The 20,076-nt window shown below is 38.9% G+C and overlaps 2 protein-coding genes across 5 annotated transcripts in view; both read left to right on the forward strand.

Moving 5' to 3' along the window:
• Nucleotides 1–867: 867 nt before the first annotated feature.
• Nucleotides 868–6,295, forward strand: LOC131502403 (cytochrome c oxidase subunit 7B, mitochondrial). The gene is made up of 3 exons (XM_058713150.1): nt 868–1,024; nt 4,592–4,716; nt 6,096–6,295. The coding sequence occupies exons 1-3, from the start codon at nt 985–987 to the stop codon at nt 6,171–6,173; spliced, it is 243 nt and encodes an 80-aa protein (XP_058569133.1). The 5' UTR covers nt 868–984; the 3' UTR covers nt 6,174–6,295.
• A 4,231-nt stretch (nt 6,296–10,526) lies between these two features.
• The window catches only part of ATP7A (ATPase copper transporting alpha), a 157,656-nt gene continuing 148,106 nt past the window's right edge, over nt 10,527–20,076 (forward strand). For 3 of the 4 annotated variants that reach the window (XM_058713983.1, XM_058713984.1, XM_058713985.1), the window contains exon 1: nt 10,528–10,678. The gene's annotated coding sequence lies outside the window, so the exon portion shown is untranslated. Of the gene's footprint in view, nt 10,679–20,076 lie in introns of all 4 variants that reach the window. The other variant, XM_058713986.1, reaches the window with a different exon arrangement.

A 20,076-nucleotide genomic window follows, 5' to 3' on the forward strand; every position in this document is an offset into this window, starting at 1 on the left:
ATTCTGGATAGAGACACTGGGACAATTGGTGAATTGGAATATGAGCTGTATTGTATCAATACTAAAATTTCTTAATTTGATGACTGTACTATGGCTATGTAATAGAATATCTTATTCTTACAAAATGAACCCTTTAGTATTAACAGGTAAAAGTACATGATGTATGCAAGTTATTCTCAAATGGTTCACATCTGCCCCCCACCATAGACAGAGAGAGGGAGAGAGAGAGTGAGAGAGAGAGAGAGAGAAAGCGAGAGAAAGAACACATGTGGCAAAACATTATCCAAGTGGTGTACCTTGGCAATGGGTGTTTTAGGAGTTCTCTTCACCACCTATATTTTATTATGAAAATATCCAAACATACAGAAAGTGTGAAAGAACTGTACTCTGAACACCCACCATCAAGATTCTACAATTATGACGTTGTTTATCCACATATTACTAGTTTCTTTTTACTATTCTTGCAACTTTTCTAAATTTTAAATCATTTCAAAATTGAAAGTTAAACAAAGTAGTATGTAGTAATAGGAGACAAAAAAAAAATTAGAGAAATAAAGTTCGGGGGACCCAAACACACTGCTAATGTGGAGCGAGATACAGGCTCAAAGACTCTGAAACACTATTTTGAAGCTAGCGCCTTGGATGTGTCAGCCTAAAATCACTGTCTTAGCTCTCTGTAGAGTTGTAAACCTGGCTCCAAGACAGGGGCAGGGGAAGGATTCTCTCATTTTTCACTGAATACCATCGTACACCACTCACAAGGCGTGAAACTACATCTCCCAGAAAGGCTTTTTCCTTCCTGTCTGTAAAGAGGATTACAATTTCTATAGGGGTTTTTTTAAGGTCTCGCGAGATTTCATTAAATCTCATTAAAGTATCCAGCAGAAAGCCATTTTGTTTTTCAGGGCTCTTTGCAAGGGGACTTGGCCCCAAATTGTGGCAAATCAGCAGCTACAGTTGCACCGTTCTGTCTTCAGCTTCAGGATGTTTCCTATGGCCAGAAACGCTTTAAGTCGTCTCCGAGGTAAGCAAAAATTGTGAGCAAATAATTTCCAACTGCATTTTATCAATTTGTCCTCATGGTTTCTCGTGTCCTTTCCCTCCACCTTCATCCTGACTTTCTAATTCTAAATGCGCAGTCTCCCGAAGTAATTGGAAAGCTGTCCTTAGCATTAACTTAATCACGCAGAGTTCCTGTTTTAGTTCCCAGCTCGCTCTGTTATCAGAGTCATGGCATACCCAGTTTTTTTTTTATTATTATTCCATTATGTACAATTGCAGGGAAAGAGGCACTTGGTGGACACTAATCCCTTAGTAAGTTTTAGCTTTGAGGGTGCACTTACCCCGAAAGAGAAGAACCTTCTCTCCCAATTCCTGTAACTGTGGAAGGAAACTGTAAATGTAGCTTCTCTGGTTTCATTGCAAGGTGACAGCCTAAACGGTGGCCCTGCAGCTTTTATGTAGTTTGTAGGTTAGTAAGTGAATATTAGCTTGTTCGAAAGTAATTGTAATTTTTTTTCTTGTCTAAAAGTTAAGCAGGTACAGGGAATTTTGAGACCAGCCTTATGTATTGAGAATGTATTACATTGGAGAGAAAAATTCTTTTCCGTACTTGATTTGCAGTGAAGGTGACCTTGACTAATGTGAGCAGTGGTTTTACATTGAAAGTGACCTTAAGCAATTACCATATTGCTTCTTGAGCCATCTTGTTATTTTCAGTTTACAGAGTCATTTAGAGGTATTAGTAGATTGTGTTCTAAACACTGAAGCAGCTTTGACAATAACCAAAACAATAGTTACCCAACTGGGTTTTCAATATTCCAAAAGCCACGTCTATTATCTCTTTCACTTTGGGCAAATGATTTTTCTCTGAACCTCATTTTCCTTCTTTGTAAGATAGGGTGTTAGTAAATAATTCCTACTTCATACCATTGTTGAGGATTATATGAGATCACCAATAGGTGGTAACCAAGAAATTTCTTGTTAACAGAGGAGAGTTCTAAAGAAATCCACTTGGGTTACCAGAATGTTGAAGTCATGAGGTGTTGCAGAATTGTTTGGTAATTTTAATCTATTTGCCCTTTGAGCTGGTACTGCCTGTACTTCTCAGGAAAGGGAGGTTTTTTGTTGTTGTTGTTTTGTTTGTTTTTCAATGTGGAAGTCACACGCTCACTTTTTAATAACTGCTCTAGAGCAGAATATATAGTGAAATGTTTGTAAATTTGCTCATCCCAAGCGTATCTAAAGGTGAGAAGAAAACCTGTAAGGCAGTTAAGAGGAGAAATCATTAATGGCCAAATAACTATCCTGAGATAACCCATTCTATCACATAGAAGCTATTAAATTCTTAAATGCTAGTGAATGGGCAACAATTACATAAGTAGTGCCATTTGAGGATCTAAAACAATAAGGACCTGTTACTTCGGAAGTAAAAAAAATATCCGGAAATACGCATTTTCCAGTCTCGGGCTCTTTGCCAAGCTCTCCTAAGTGCCTCCAGAGGCAGTTTGAAAACTCATTCTACTAAAATAATAGTAACGCAAAGTTTTAATGTCCTTCTGCTCAAAAACCTTTGCGTCTACCAACGATCCTTTCTAGTTTTATCCCCCATTACTTGTCCGTATACCTTGTACTTCAAGCAAACATAACTTTTTTAATTTTCCCCTTTTCTAATGTTTGTTTATTCTTGAGAGAAAGAGGCAGAAAGCATGCTGCGCGCATGAGTAGGGGAGGGGCAGAGAGAGGGAGATACTGTATCCCAACCAGTCTCCAGGCTCTGAGAGGTCAGCACAGAGCCTGATTCGGGGCTTGAACTCAAGAACCACAAGATGATGACCAGAGCCGAAGTCAGACGCTTAACTGACTGAGCCACCCAGATGCCCCCATAATTGTTTTTTTAATATACTAGGCTTTTCTTTGTTTGCTGTTTTTCACATTTCCCTTTCCTACATCTATGTAACCAAATCCTACCTGCTGTTCAAAGTGCTTATCTAATATTCTACTTGTAGTACAGTGGTTTGTGTATGCGTGTCCCATATCCTCCTCTAACTTAGGGGGTTACTTGAGGACAGGATCTGTGTTTTACACATTTTCATGTACCCCATTTCTTTTAGCATGGTATTCATTTGTTTTTGAAAAAATCAAGATTATTCTAGTTTTGTTTTGTTTTTGTAATTAAAAAAAAATGTTTTTACGTTTATTTATTTTTGAGACAGAGAGAGACAGAGCATGAACGGGGGAGGGGCAGAGAGAGAGGGAGACACAGAATCTGAAACAGGCTCCAGGCTCTGAGCTGTCAGCACAAAGCCCGATGCGGGGCTCGAACTCACGGACTGTGAGATCATGACCCGAGCCAATGTCGGACGCCCAACCGACTGAGCCACCCAGGCGCCCCTGTTTTTGTAATTTTAAGGTCATAAGCATTTAGTGTGCTTTAATTTGAAATTCATTTTGAGGGTATTGTAAGTTACAACTTATGTTGTAAGTTGTTGAGTACTGCAGAGTAAATAAACTCTAGTGAAAATTTAAGTCATTCAAATTAATGAATAGGAGCCAAGTTCCAGAGGTTTGTAGTGAATGTTACTGACACCACCTGTCCTTTTTATCTCCCAAGATTTTATCTTAATTTTTAAATGTTTGTTTGTTTATTTTTGAGAGAGCGTGCGAGCGCACAAGTGGGGTAGGGACAGAAAGAGAATCCCAAGCAGACTCCACGCGCTACATGGGGCTTGAACTCACGAACCTCAAGATCATGATCTGAGCTGAAATCAAGAGTTGGCTGCTCAACTGACTGAGCAACCCAGGCACTCCCTGTCCCCCAAGATTTTACTATGAAAAATTTTCAGACATATAGAAAAGTTGGAAGAATTGTATGATCACACACAAATTACAAATTAATTCAAATTAATTATTGATACAAATTAATGTTAATGGATACAATTAACATTTTGATATATTTGTTTTCTCACATATCTTTTTTTAATGTTTATTTTTGAGAGAGAGGATGAGCAGGGGAGGGGCAGAGAGAGAGGGAGACAGAGGATCCAAAGCAGGGTCTGTGCTGACAGCAGAGTGCTCGAACTCATGAACTCTGAGATCATGACCTTAGCTGAAGTCGGATGCTTAACCAACTGAGCCATTTCAGGTGCCCCTGGTTTCTCACATATCTATACATCTGTCATTTCATCTTTTTTTTTTTTTAACGTTTATTTATTTTTGAGACAGAGAGAGACAGAGCATGAACAGGGGAGGTGCAGAGAGAGGGAGACACAGAATCGGAAACAGGCTCCAGGCTCCGAGCCATCAGCCCAGAGCCCGATGCGGGGCTGGAACTCACTGACCACGAGATCGTGACCTGAGCTGAAGTCGGACGTTTAACCGACTGCGCCACCCAGGCGCCCCATTCATCTTATTTTTGATGCATTTTAAAGTACGCTACTTTGCTTTTAGCTACAATATGTTTTAACATTTTATTGAAGTGCCTGATACTATAAAGTTAACTTCCTTTGCTTTCTTGATGGCAGTATCAGTTACATGTTCTCTTTTCCTTATAATTGATAGATATGTTTCTGTATTTCTTTTTTCCTTTAAGTTCAAAGCATTCAGCAAACAATGGCAAGGCAGAGCCACCAGAAACGGACACCTGATTTCCATGACAAATACGGTAATGCTGTATTAGCTAGTGGAGCCACTTTCTGTGTTGCTGTATGGGCTTATGTAAGTACTATTGATTGATAATTTTCCATATTAGATGTTTTCATTCCTATTTAATATATATATATATATATATTTAATGTTTATTTATTTTAGAGAGAGAGAGAGAGAGAGAGAGCGTGAGTGGGGGAGGGGCAGAGAGAGAGGGAGACACAGAATCCGAAACAGGCTCCAGGCTCTGAGCTGGCAGCACAGAGCCCGACGCAGGGCTCGAACCCACGAACTGTGAAATCATGACCTGAGCTGAAGTCAGTTGCCCAACCGGCTGAGCCACCCAGGTGCCCCTTCATTCCTATTTAGTTCATGAATTCAAAATGTTTTCACATAGTAGTATACATTTCTTGTTCAGAGGGACTTCAGAGATTTTCTGATGTAATTGACCACCCAGTGTAGGAATTTCTTCCATAGCATTAAGCATTCATATTTTACCCATCATTTTCTTGCCAAAAAAATTCTGATCCCATTTTCATGTATCAACCATTAGATACTAGAAAATTGCTATCATGTCTCCTGGATCTTCTCTTAAACATCCTTAGTTCTGTTAATCACTTTTTGTTATGTGGTTTCCATGGTTTTCACCATCTTGGGTCACCTTCCTTCACTTAATCAGTTTCTCTTCTAAAGTTCTGCCCTCCAAACAGAGTACAACATTTATGATGGATGAGATGTAAAAGTGACTTGTTTTCACTATTATAGTTTTTTACATCTTACATATAACAATCTGCTTACCAGTTTATATACTTGCTGGTTAAAAGTGGGATAAATATATAAGTTGTTCTTAAAAGATACGTATAAATCCTTACCTTAATAAACAAAGATATTTATTAATGGGGCTTTTTATTCTTGTTTTAACCTTCCTTAAATATACTATTAAATAGGTGTGTCTACTTAATTAGAAGAGTAAATAGATTTTGAACAAATGTGTGATCAGGGGCACTTTTGGAGTGGTGTTCCTTGAAAGGATATTACAAAAGTGCTCTTTGGCAGTATTTAGGTAGTTGTGGTTGAGTGAAGCAATGTTTTGAGGAGATGTTACAGAAATGTGAAGTAGAAATTTGAGTTAATTAAATTAAAAATTCAATTGCCCAGTCATATTAGCCACATTTCAGTTGCTCAGTAACCATATGTAGCTCTTGTGTTGGACAATGAAGATCTAGAACATTTCTTTCATCTCCGGAAGTTCTATTGAAGAGTACTGCTCTGGAGAATTAGGACAGCAATTAGGTTTGGCTTACATAGTGGGCACTATATATCCCAGCTGAGTCTCTGTGTGTTTTTAACCTATAGAGTAGAATACCTTTGTCACTTTTAAGAAATGGTCTCCAAGGGAGAGTAGACTCTGGTTTAAACTTTTATAACTGATAGCATTTTAATTCTTACAGACAGCAACACAAATTGGAATAGAATGGAACCTGTCCCCTGTTGGCAGAGTCACCCCAAAGGAATGGAGAGATCAGTAGTCATCCCAGCTGGTGTAATAATGAATTGTTTCAAAACCAACTCCTAATTGATGCCAAGTAAAAGCACTGTGCACCCATTAAAATATGGCCTGATTGAAGAAATAAAGTATATTTGAAACCTTTGTTGTCGTTTTGTTTCTTTTGTAATGAAACCAAGCTTGATCACTTTTCATTTATTTAACCTTTGTGTTACTATTAAAGGAAGATGCATTATAATTTCTTAAATAATTTTTCTTTATGAGGTGTTATGAAAGGAAAATTTGGCTATCACCTGGAAGTCAACTTTATAGTAGGCTTATAGTTCATGAATAAGTGATTTCAGAGTTACTTTAGGTCATCTTTGAGTGCCCAGATATTGATATGCATACTGCTTTCTACCTCTAATTTATATGTAAATTTGGAATTGGAATTAAGTCCTTTTTAGTCCTGCCAAGAGAACTTGGGGTCACCAGACCCAAGGGAAGAGTGGTCCTATCAGATGAACTCCTAGGATGTCTGAAGATTAGCTAGCTCTTTGGCTCTGTTGGCACATTCATCTTAGAGCTTTGGATCTTTCATTATATTTATTTAGGATGTTTATGATGCTATTAAAGAAAGGATCTGTCAAATATGGTTTATTGTCACTTAACCAGCTACTTTCAGTGACCTGTTGGCATCCTGTAATTATACCAACTTTTGATGCATATATTATCCTGAATTCAGTATGACTGGATTTTATGTGTAAGATGCTAACTGAAGAAAACATCTATAATGTTTGAAGCACATTGGTGCTTTGTTAATTCCTTGGCTGAAGGCGTAAAAAGCCTCATGTTTGTTGATAGTGCTCAAATAAGCAGAAAATGGAATTTCAGTGGAGTAATCTATGTTAGCTAAATTAGAGATTCCTAAATTCACTCACCTAAAATAAGTTATCAGGTAAGTGGCTTTTAGGAATTGCCAAATTTACCTGATGTATGTAGGTAAGGATGTATGTGTAACCAAACATCAGCAAAATTTTTACCTGTTGTATGAAATACTAGAAGAATGCTCTCATGGCAAAATGCATCAAAGCCAGTAAGTAATTTCATTGTTTGAGTAGGAAAAATAAGTTAATGTCCTTGCAAACTATGTTGCAGATTAGTAACTATGTAATAGTGCCTATATTTGATAAAATTTGAGTGAACACTATATTTAGAAAGAATGTTAAAATAGGACTAAAGTGTTCAAATGCATGTAGCCCTGAGATGTAAGTAAAATAAACATTTCTTTAAGGAAGCTTTAACTTTCCATTAGATTATTTACCTCTTCATTACTGAATTTTTATTGAGGATTACTAACGACTATATGCAATTTTCAATATGATTTGTGCCACTTTGTCAGATAAGTGTTGCCAGCTCTTATAGGCAAAAAAAATTTTTTTAAATGTCTACTTGTCCATTTGCCAACATACATGTTTCTCTGTGTGATAAAATCTGGTGGTGGTAGTTGGCATGTCTGAACAGACTTTTAAAACTTTATTTTGTACTTAATCTTGTCCTGATGAGTAATTGTAAAACTGCCATGGCCAGGGTGCCTGGGTGGCTCAGGTCATGATCTCGCAGTTTGTGGGTTTGAGCCCCTTGTTGGGCTCTGTGCTGATAGCTCAGAGCCTGGAGCCTGCTTCGGATTCTGTGTCTCTCTCTCTCTGCTGTTCACAATCTGTCTTCTCTCAAATAAAAAGTAATAATATAAAATAAAACTGCCATGGCCACTACCAGAAATGAAGCAGTAGTAGAAGTCTAAATTAGTTTGTGTCATCATAGTATTCTGACCTTGCAGCCTCCCTAGTGTACTCAAAGGTCTATCCTCTCACAAACACACTCAGTTTATCCAAGAACATCACTGAAAGTTTTAATGCCTAGATTGGGAAGGTTGTCAAATTAGTCTTCCTATCAAAAATCTGTTCGTCTGAAGAATTTAGGTAAGTGACTTTAGAAACATTGCCAATCCTTTAAATGTTATTTGTTGAAGGCCAGAAAGTATTTTTTAAATTAGGGGAAATATCATGAATTCAATTAATTTGACCGTAAATTATATCACAATGTTTTCTGTTCTTTTAAATTTATTAAGCTTATTTAGAACTAGGTACTGTGGTAATTGTGGAGGCACAGATATTGAGTTCTCACCCTTGTGACTATTGGAGATCTTAAGATCACTTTATAAGCATTTTGGGGGCACCTACTATCTGCTCACCGCCAGAAAACTTGATTACTTTCTGAAGATATTCCCTTCTATTTGAAAGCTCAGTATAATAATTGTAAAAAAACTGTTGGTATGCTTGTGCACTGATTAGGGGGATTAGGGGTTATGCATTTAGGGATGTGAGGTGTTTTAGAGTAAGGGAAAGGCTCAATCACTAAGGATGTACATGATAAGAGAGTTGCAGCTCATAACGATAAACTTTACATAAAAATTAGCTGGTAAATTTGGTACTCTGATAAAGCTTTATGATTTCTGCCTTTTAGTGAATTTCTGTGAAAGCTTAATACAATTGTTAATATTGTAGTTACAAACCAACTTACTAATGATTTGAAGCTCACTTAAAAGCCATCTTAATTTCATGTGATTTTTAAAGATTTTAAATTTGGGGTTGAATTTGTGACATAAGGTTGTACACGATTGACAGTTACAACTAAATGGCTGGGAAGGTTAGGAATATTGAAGATAATTTTTTCATATATGTGTATAGGTATAGGGGAGAAGGAATAATCCTTTCTGAAATCTTCATTGTAGGCCTAAAATTTAAATCTTGGGCGATGTTAAGTGGCCTGTAAAGGCTTAATAGGAGTTTGAAAACAGGTGGCATGGAAATTAGTTTATCAGTATTTAAATATGCTTAGTGTGTGCCATTTTGCTAAGCCTTTTACAAATATTAATTTAATATGTATACCTTGTGTACTAGTTTGAATTTGGCAACATTATTGGACTTGATACTTTTATGGGAACTGGGTTTTTTAAATGTTTATTTTAATTTTGAGAGTGCAAGTGGGGGAGGAGCAGAGAGAGAGGGGGACAGAGGATCTGAAGCGGGCTCTGCACTGACAGCAGAGAATCCAATCACAGGGCTCAAACTGATGAATGGTGAGATCAAGACCTGAGCCAAAGTCCAACGCTTAACCAACTGAGGCCACCCAGGTGCTCCCCAGGAACTGGGTTGAAAATGCAAAATAATCTATAATTTCCCTCTATATCTTATGACATATTCAATGAAAGGACATATGAAAAGACCATATCTCACTTTTAATTTAGTGAAAGGGAGCCTGTACCTCTTAATGTTCATAGTTTTAAAAATCCTAGGATTTTGCCGTTTTTTAAATGTTGAAATGGGCAAACAGGATTAAAAGTATGTTTTTCTCAAATTCTGTATTGCTTATCTATTGCATGGTCTTGCTACATTTTATGCATCTCATTTCTTTCCGAACTCATGGTGATAGTCTAATACCTTTACATCTGTGGAATCCTCTAGGTTTTTAAGAAGATCGGCAAGTGAATGGATAAATGGGCAAGTGGTTCGAAGCTTTAGGATGGTGATATCGAAGGTAGTGTGAGGTGCGATGCCTGCCCCAACTGTAACGCACTGACACATAAAGATTATGAATTCAAAAGCATGAATAAAAAGTCAAAAAAATTTGAGATCATTTTTTACAAATTGTTAAAAAATATTTATTTTTGAGAGAGAATGTGAGCGGGGGAGCGGCAGAGAGAGAGAAAGAGAAGGAGAGAGAGAGACAGAATCTGAAGCAGGTTCCAGGCTCTGAGCTGTCAGCACAGAGCTGGATGCAGGGCTCGAAGTCATGAACCACCAGATCATGACCTGAGCCAAAGTTGGACGCTTAACCGACTGAGCCACCTAGGCATCCCAAGATCATTTTTGAACGGAGGACGAATGCAAGTCTTTAGTTCTGGCATTTGCATCTGGAGTTAGGCTACACAGTCTATCAGCAGCACGTTAATTTCATGCTGGGAAAGGCTGAACTATGTACAAGATGATTTACAAGGAGGTCTATGGCACTTTCTGGCTGGTTAGATGACACAGGCTTTGGTGGGGTTTTGTTTTGTTTCTGGTGATGGAACGGGTTGGAGGGCTCTCTTGCCACGCCAAAGACTTCAGCCAGGGGCTGCGTGTAAGCCTAAGGGCAGTAGGGGGCGGAAGAAGCTTGATTCTAGGGCTCGCGTTGCCCTTCACGTGACGCGTCCCTCTCTCCGCGTCTCAGGCCCTGCTTCCGGCCTGGGCGTCACCCGGAAGTGGGGGGAGTAAGGAAGGGAAGGGTAAAGGCCGCAGGCCCGGGAGGCTATGGGTGGAGGAACAGAACCCGAGTGAGTGCTGCCGCCGCCGCCGCCGCGCTCCCCTCTTCCCCTCCCTCTCCCTCCGGACGCCGCCACTATTGCTTCTTCTCCCGGTGTGTTAGATTGGAGCCTGCGCGTGCATTTGTCGCTGCCACGGGCTGCGTAGCTCCCGACGTTTAACCATAGGAAAAAAAACCCAGGTAAGTCCTATACCGGCTTCCCGTCGTTCCTTTCTACTGGAGAGGTGTTCTGTACTGTCAGTCTGTACTACCGAGTGTACCGAGGGTCATTTTAATCTGGGGGCAATCCCCAAACGCTCACTTCTTCACAACTCAGGTATTTACCTCGCTCATGTTATGCCCCTAACAGGGTATAATGGAGGGGAGATTGGGTACTGACCCGTGTCATTTTCCTTGTACCCTCCTGGGGAAGTGTTCTGATCATCCAGTGGCCTGTGTTACCTAATTAAAGATATGAGAAGGTCTGTGCCTGTATGGAAGTCACATGTAATGATGACCATAATTAATGAAATAAAGTGAAAAATTATTTTGCTTCTTGTCTCGCTCTGGGAGCATAAGCTAAACTGAGAGAACGCTCTTGTTCTCATTTCATTTTGTTCATTCGGCCCGCTTCCCAGTAAAGTTATTCTCCACACTTGTCACACCCTTGTGGTACCTTTATCTTTGACACTTTTTGTTGTAGACGTTGAGGTTATCCTAAGCACCAACAACTCTTTCATTGCTTCACAAGTTCGTATTTTAGCATCTGATCCTTGTTTTAGAGTCTTTTCATCTACAGTAATACGGTTTTGTATTGAGTCTTAATGTGTGAAGGACATCGAATTGGGTGATATCGAGGTGTGGGGGTGGTATGGAGTATAGGCAAGAAATAGGACAGAGTCCCTGGCCTCAAGTGAGTTTGCAGTCAAGTTAGTTGAGTTCAGTTATGAAGTCAGTGGGTTCTAGCAGCCCCACTGATTGAATAACTAGACTGCTTATCTCATCCTCTTACTTTTTTTAAAAATCTTTTTAAAATCTCATCCTTTTAAAAGGATATTTTCAACGGAGATTTTATTTATTTATTTTTTAATTTTTTTTTCAACGTTTTTTATTTATTTTTGGGACAGAGAGAGACAGAGCATGAACGGGGGAGGGGCAGAGAGAGAGGGAGACACAGAATCGGAAACAGGCTCCAGGCTCCGAGCCATCAGCCCAGAGCCTGACGTGGGGCTCGAACTCACAGACCGCGAGATCGTGACCTGGCTGAAGTCGGACGCTCAACCGACTGCGCCACCCAGGCACCCCGATTTTATTTATTTTTAAAACGTTCTTGTGTTTACATTCATGACCTGAGAGGGCTTTTTGGTACTAGAGGGTCTCACAATGTATAGGAAAGACAGGTACATCCTTTTAATTTCATCTCAGTAACATTGTACGTTAGAACGAGAAAGTGTTATGAGAATGCAGGGAAGGGAGCATTTGAGATGGGCCTTGAAAATGGGTAGGACTTAACTTTGCAGGAATGGAAGTAGGGGAGGGCAGCCTAGGTAGAAGAAAAAATACGAGCCGAGGCTTAGGGGGCTGGAAAGATGCAGGACATCCAACAACACACTGTACATCAACATCCCTATTTCTAACACAGCCACATCCTCTAAGATATTGCTGTTAAAGGAAAAAAATATATAGGCTCCAAAACTGGTAAGCTCACAACCATATCCAGCTACCCTCCAGCCAACAAAAAAGCTTATATATAGAAAAAATACATGAAATGACAAAAGCAGCATGAATGTATGAGATTTCAGTCAGATGTAAACTCATTTAAGAGAAAAAATAAAGTTTGCTATATATTTTCATTTAAGCTTTAATTTTTTTAAGCTTTAATTTTAAATTTAGTTAACATATGGTATTATATTAGTTTCAGGTGTACAATATAGTGATTCAACACTTCCATACATTACCCAGTGCTCATCACAAGTGCACTCCTTAATCCCCATCACCTATTTAACATACCCCCCCACCCACCTCCCTTCTAGTAACCATTAATGTGTTCCCTATAGTTAAGTCTGTTTCTTGGGGTGCCTGGGTGGCTCAGTCAATTAAGCTCCCAGGTAATGATCTCACGGCTCATGAGTTTGAGCCCCACATTAGGCTCCGTACTGACAGTGAGGAGCCAGCGCGATTCTTTCGCCCTCTTTCTCTGCCCTTCCTCCTCTCACTCTCTCTGTCTCTCAAAATAATCTTAAAAAGAAGAAGAAAAAGTCTGTTTCTTGATTTGTCTCTCTCATTTTTTTCCTCTTAAAGTTTGTTGTATTTTAATTCTGATTGACTGTTATAACTTAAATGTAATTTGGAATCAATTTTTACATTTCTGGGAATGAATAACATCGGTGTCTGAAGCCAGAAGTTGTTTGTTCCAGGATTTCCCCAACGAATTTCTGCATTTCTTTTTCTCCAAATTGATTTCTCGCCTGGTTTTAATATGATAGAAACTATTCTTTTCCAATCATAGTCTTAGAAAGATCTTGATTCTTGGCCTCCAGGTAGGGTTAGATTAAACACTAATCTCCCCAAAGGATAGAGACATCTCTGGTCTCTAATGCAGAAGGTTGTTTTTCTTTGAAAAGATGCATGCAGAAATAGTACAATTTATTTGAAAAGGAAAGGGAGTGATGAGCAAAAATCAACATATACAATCTTTACTTCTGTGAGGGTGCTAAGGCAACACATTTCTTTATAAATTCCTCATTATAACTTCTTTTATCTATATGTTTAAAAATACTTGACAAACTTTAAGACTTTTTTTTTAGTTTATTTATTTATTTATTTTGAGAGAGAGAGCACGAGGGGCAGAGAGAGAAGGAGAGAGAGAATCCCAAGCACACTCCCCACCATCAGCGTGGAACCCCTTTTGGGGCTCAAACTCAGGAACCATAAGACTGTGACCTGAGCCAAAACCAAGAGATGCTTAACCAACTGAGCCACCCAGGTGCTCCTTTAATCAAGACTTTTGACACATCCCAATGCGTGAAAATAATTTTCATTTACCAGTTGGGAAACTAAATTGTGAGGAGAGATTTATCTGAGGTGATACAGGCACTGGCACAGCTGAGAATAATATTTGGGAGTTTTATCTTAAAATTTCTTCTACTCATCTTTGTGAAAGGTTTTACAGAGTTTTGTTTTTAAACTGTGGTCTTTCTTAGGACATAAAAATGTGGGTGGAGCAGGGAGGTGGGCAGGAGAGACAGGCCACAGGCCTGTTTTGGTTCAATTTACCATCTCAACAATCATGTTTTTCACTTATGACTCTCAAGTCTTCAGGTAGATTTAATATGATATAACTTGCTTATTTGCTGAGGTAGTATGGCAGGAAAAGTATCATGATACTTTTAGAATGTGTTCCTTTAAAGTGAAAGGGTAGAAAATTTCTGGTTTCATAAGTATGTTCCTAGTTTCTCCAGCGCTGTTAGAAAATTGAAGTGATTTTCTTACCTTTGTGGAATTAAATGTGTGGGATACTGGTAGATTACATTAGTTTTCACAAATATTTCTTTCCTTGAAGGAAATGAGGATAAAATATCCCCCATTTTGAGCCACTTAGTTGTACTTTGTCCCATGTTTTCTGTCCACATTTAGAATTACACAGCTATTTTTTTAAACCTATTTTTACTTTATGATTTTCTAGTGTAGAAGTCCAGTTTTTCAGACCTATACTTGGGAGCACATTTTCATAATTTACTAGTTGAATAAACAGGTTATTTCACATCTTAGGGAAATTGTCTTAACCTGGCCATTTACCTTATTTGATTTTGTTTGTAAAAAGTTTAAGTGTTTTGTTTTATGCTGATGTAATTGTTGCTGATCCTGTTTGTGCATTTGATGTCTCAGCCAAAGATTGTGAGGGAATAATATTGGAATTACTTCCCTCCTCTACTCTGACCTGAGAGTTTGCAGGGCATTGTATATTCTTGGAATTGTGAAGAAAATGGTTTCTGCTCTCTTGAGTGTTCACCTGAAGCATGGTACCTGCCGTTCAGGAGAGGAGAGCATTAAGAGGACTTCTGTTAAGACCTGAAAAACTGTTAACAGAGATAGAAGAACAGAAAAGAATTCCAGAGTGGAGAGCCCTTTAAAGGAAATTCCCAGGACTGTTTCTTAAATATTTATTTGTTTACTTATTTATTTATTTAATATATATAGAGAAAGCATGCATGTGTGGGGGAAGGGTAGAGAGGAAGAGAGGGAATCTTAAGCAGGCTCCATGCTCAGGGTGGAGCCTGACCCTGAGATTTTGACCAGGGCTGAAAACAGGACTCAGAAGCTCAGTGGACTGAGCCACCCAGGGGCCCTTCTCAGGACTATTTAGGATAAATTTGTAGCTGACTTCTAGTGTCATGAGGATACTTAAGAATTGATCCTTGAACTAACAAAAGTTTACAAAGAGCTTGGTAAGGAGTTCCAAGTGTAACTCCTTAGTTGATCCTTGTACTTACAATGGTAAGAAAAAACAAAGGTATCTAATTTTTTGGTGATAATAAAATTATTCTAAGAATTCTAATTGAATTATTAAATCAATCAATAATAATGCTATTAATATAAACTATATTGTATTGATTATTAATAAATACATTGTTATTATTTTGGAGTGGGGAGAGAGAGAGAGCCGGCTAGGGGCAGAGGGAGAGGGAGAGGGAGAGGGAGAGAGAGAGAGAGAGAGAGAGAGAGAGAGAGAGGGAGAGAATCTTAAGTAGGCTCCGCACCGGGTGTGGACATGGGGCTTGATCTCAGGACTGTGAGATCATGAGCTGAGCCGAAATCAAGAATTGGTTGCTCAGCTGACTGAGCCACCCAAGTGCCCAATATATTCTATTTTTAATTAATTAATTATTTATTTAGAACGTGTGCTGGAGCAGGGGAAGAGCAGAGAGAAAGGGAGAGAGGGAATCTCAAGCAGGCTCCACACTGAGTGCAGAGCCTGACACAGGGCTTGATCGCACAAACCTGTGAGATAATGACCTGAGCTGAAATCAAGATTCAGATGCTCAACCAACTGAGCCACCTAGGTGCTTCCAATATATTATATTTTTAAAACACTACTATTAATATTAAATCATTTGCATAGAACCAGTTTCATTTTGGCCAATAAATGTTTTCTCTTATTTTACTCTGCCATTTCACTGTTAATTCTGATTATCAATTTTTAGTTCAGACTTGCAGCCACAGTATCTTGGTATTAATTTCTGATCACACCTGTAAGTGTGTTTTTGGGTATTAGCAATCAAATTGGTGTCATATGTCTTCAAGTATTGTCCATCTAAAGTGAAGTGTTTTATCTGGCTCCTCTGTTTCTAGCGAGGTGATAGCAGAATGAATTTTAGTCATAAAAACCTTTGTAGTCTTCAGATAGTTATAAAGCCTTAAATTCATTGTATGATGAAAGAAAAAATAATTTATGTAGTGCAGTATATTACTTGACCTGGAGTGTTAGGGTATGATTAGGGTTGCATAAGAGTGTGTCCACTGTGTTTTTTACAAAAATAACTCACAGATGCCTGTTTCTTAACTTTAAGGGCAGTGGTAAGTCATGGGATCTTGAATCTTTTCCTTTTTATTATTTTTTTGGGAGCATGTAAATTAAGGAGACTAGAATTGATCTTTCATCTAGTGTGAAAAAATGTGCAATTTGGTAGGAGTTAACATGTTCTTTCATAGGGCCAGATTTTATTTCTAGAGCTAGTAAGTGGCTAAGCTAAGATTTAAAGCCAGACAGTCTGGTTTTAGAACCTGTGGTCTTCTCTCTCTCTCTCTTTTTTTTTTTATAAAATGTCACTTTAGGGGCGCCTGGGTGGCGCAGTCGGTTAAGCGTCCGACTTCAGCCAGGTCACGATCTCGCGGTCCGTGAGTTCGAGCCCCGCGTCAGGCTCTGGGCTGATGGCTCGGAGCCTGGAGCCTGTTTCCGATTCTGTGTCTCCCTCTCTCTCTGCCCCTCCCGCGTTCATGCTCTGTCTCTCTCTGTCCCAAAAATAAATTAAAAAAAAAAAAATGTCACTTTATTTTTTATTTTTTAGAGAGAGTGCATGAGTTGTGGAGAGAGGCAGAGAGGGAGAGGGAGAGAGAGACAGAGAGAGAATATCTCAAGCAGGTTCCATGCCCAGTGTGGAGCCCAACATGGGCTCAATCCCATGAATTTGGGATCATGGGATGCTCAACTGAGTCATCCAGGTGCCCCTAGAATCCATGTTCTTACCTTACATAAAAGAACTGTATTTTTTTAATGTTTATTTATTTTTGAGATAGAGAAAGAGAGACAGAGTGTGAGTGGGAAAGGGGCAGAGAGAGAGGGAGACACAGAATCCAAAGCAGGCTCCAGGCTCTGAGCTGTGAGCACAGAGCCCGATGTGGGGCTTGAACTCGTGAACCGCGAGATCATGACCTGAGCTGAAGTCAGATGCCAAACTGACTGAGCCACTCAGGCTCCCCAAAGAACTGTTTTTTTTTTTTTTTAAGTACATAGACATTTGAGCAAAATTAGCTCTATTGCAGTTAAGTTCCTTGTTTGTCCTAAAGGGAGAAATACTCATTTATCTTCTTTGAAAGTATGAATGAGCAAATAGATTTGATGATGAAAAATTAAAGTATTGGTAACTCAAAATTTCCTTGATACTTTCAAACTGAATTCAAAAGTAAGGAGTCATAGTTTTATTTTTAGCTAATTACATTATTATTTTATTTATTTTTTTTATTTATTTTTGGGACAGAGAGAGACAGAGCATGAACGGGGGAGGGGCAGAGAGAGAGGGAGACACAGAATCGGAAACAGGCTCCAGGCTCCGAGCCATCAGCCCAGAGCCTGACGCGGGGCTCGAACTCACAGACCGCGAGATCGTGACCTGGCTGAAGTCGGACGCTTAACCGACTGCGCCACCCAGGCGCCCCATACGTTATTTAAAGATATGCTAAAAGACTTAATGTTTAAAGTGATGTTGGTCTTATTTGTATTTTCTAAGTCCCTCAGGAAGAGAAAAGAAATGGTCATGTGTCTATTTTTATCTTTTTCTTTAAGGAAAAATGTTTATTTAAAAAAAGAAAAACTGTTTTATTCAGTACATGTATTTCAGACATTAGGTAAATACAAAAATGATATAATAGTACCTACCTCAGAGGATTGTTGATGAGTTAATACATGTGAAGCTCTAAGAGCAGTGCCTGTCAGGTAGTAAACACACAGTAAAGTTTAGTTACCATTATTCTTTTAAAAACTATTTACTATAGGGGCGCCAGGATGGCTCAGTTGGTTAAGCGTCCGACTTTGGCTCAGTTCATGATCTCTTGATTTGAGGGTTCGAGCCCTGTGCTGGGCTCTGTCCTGACAGCTCAGAGCCTGGAGCCTGCTTCAGATTCTGTGTCTCCCTCTCTCTCTGCCCCTCCCCTGCTCACCTCTGTCTCTCTCTCAAAAATAAAAATTAAAAAAATTAAAAATTATTAAAAATGTTTTAAAGTAATGTTAGCAACCTATATAATAAAATTATAAATTCTAGTTTTGCAGTACTATAAATTGAGTGGACGTAGGAGGAATATACTAATGAATCAGTACCTGCAAGCAATAATTAGTTTCTAATGCATTAAAAATTTTTTTTTTAATGTTTATTCACTTTAGAGAGAGAGAGAGAGAGAGAGAGAGAACATGAGCTGGGGAGGGGCAGAGAGAGAGGGAGACACAGAATCTGAAGCAGGCTCCAGGCTCTGATCTGTCAGCACAGATCCCGACGCGGGGCTCTAACCCACAAATTGCGAGATCATGACCTGAGCTGAAGTCAGACGCTTAACTGACTAAGCCACCCAGGTACTGCAGCAATAATTAGTTTCTAAATTCCACCACAGAAAACGGAAAACTCAGATTGGGAGGGCACAGTAGCCTACATTACACCTACAGTATGCTAACATCACATCTTGAAACTCATTATCACAGATAGCAAGTCAAGTCACCGTGATGTACTTAATCTTTCTGCTTCTCCAAGAAAACTCATGGCATTCTGCTTACATAATTACTGAGTTACAGGCTCTGGGTCACTGAGCTTTTCTGGATTATTTCTTTAATTGTTAAATGCTGAACCATACTTCTGAATGATTTCTGAAAAAGTAGGCAGAGGAAAAAAAAGGCTTTGTGCATTTCTGACCTACTCTTCAAAATAGTTGCATTCTTACAAAGTTGTATGTAAGTTGAGCTGTTACAAGTTATGTCAGCACTCCAATTAAATGTTTATTGTGTGCTTGTTATGTATGTAGTATTTATGTGGGTTCTGTGAGATATGCAAAGAAGCATAAGGCATATGCTCCATTGTCTAATCAGAAATAAATCTAAAACCAAGCAATTACAGAGAAATTAAGTACTAAACTATGATGCTGATTCCAAGGGTATTCAGAACTCAAAAAGAAAGTGGGTATGAGTATTTGACATGTTTTTCATGGAGGAGGTAGGACTTGAGTTCATTTACTAACTCGGCAATTATTTGAGTAGCTAATGTGCAAGGTACTGGGGATATGATTGTGAATACAACAGATCTGGTCCTGCTTTTCTGGAGTTTACAGATGAGTGAGGTGATTTAAATATGTGGAAGAGAGCATTCCAGATGAGGGGACCAGTCTAAACAATATAGTAGAAAGAAATGGCCAGCATGGATTATATATGGCAGTGAGGGCACTTGCCTGATTGTAGTAGAGATTATATATGTTAGGGAATGTTAGGGAAGAGTATTGAAAGTGATAGATGAGGGCCATCGTTTGAATGCTTTGAACAACAATTTAAGTCTATGGAAAGTGGGGTGGGAACAGTCTTGTGGGACTAAGCCCTTAACTTGGAATCTGACCCTATCTCCAGATAGACAGTATCAGAATTGAGTTAAACTGTAGGACACCCAGCTGGTGTCACACAGAATTGCTTGTTGGAGGAAAACTGCCACACATCTGGTGTCAGAAGTGTTATGAGTATAGGAGTACTATGAGACTAAAGGAGAAACATGAGAAAGAAGACTGGGTTTTTCTAATACAGCCATCTTTTGAACGCTTTGAACAGTATTTAATCTGTGGTAAATTCCTTGGATATGGTGTTTTGGAGAGGGTTAGGAGCATGGGCTTTGGAGCCTTAGGCCTTGATTTGGTCCCATTTCGATTCTAATTTGTTTCCTAAGTTTAGAATTTTGTGTTAAGTTTTCATAGTGAGCAATAAAATGGTATTTTCACAGAGGAGCTGGGATCAGTTACCCTAGTAGCACCAAGTAACACTAGAGAGCAATGTCTACATGAAGTGCCGGTGGGAAGTTTAAGAAGTTGGGAGAAGTAGAAGGAAGTTAGACAAGGAGAGAGAAAGAAATGCATTCTGTGATGGTTAGTAGAATGCCATTAGAAATGTCTTCAAGCAAAACAGAGTACATTTGCTTAGCCTTTGTTTTCAGTTGTATTTTATTAAGAATAGTGTGTTTCTTCTGTCCAAATATGAGACAATAACTGCAAGTTATTTGACTCAGCCACTTGAGGACTACCGGTGGTCATTTTAGATTATTTTCTACTTGCAAAGCATCTAGTTAGTGTCAGAGTATCTT

The sequence above is a fragment of the Neofelis nebulosa genome, chromosome X (assembly GCF_028018385.1).
Source record: "Neofelis nebulosa isolate mNeoNeb1 chromosome X, mNeoNeb1.pri, whole genome shotgun sequence".
NCBI lineage: Eukaryota > Metazoa > Chordata > Mammalia > Carnivora > Felidae > Neofelis > Neofelis nebulosa.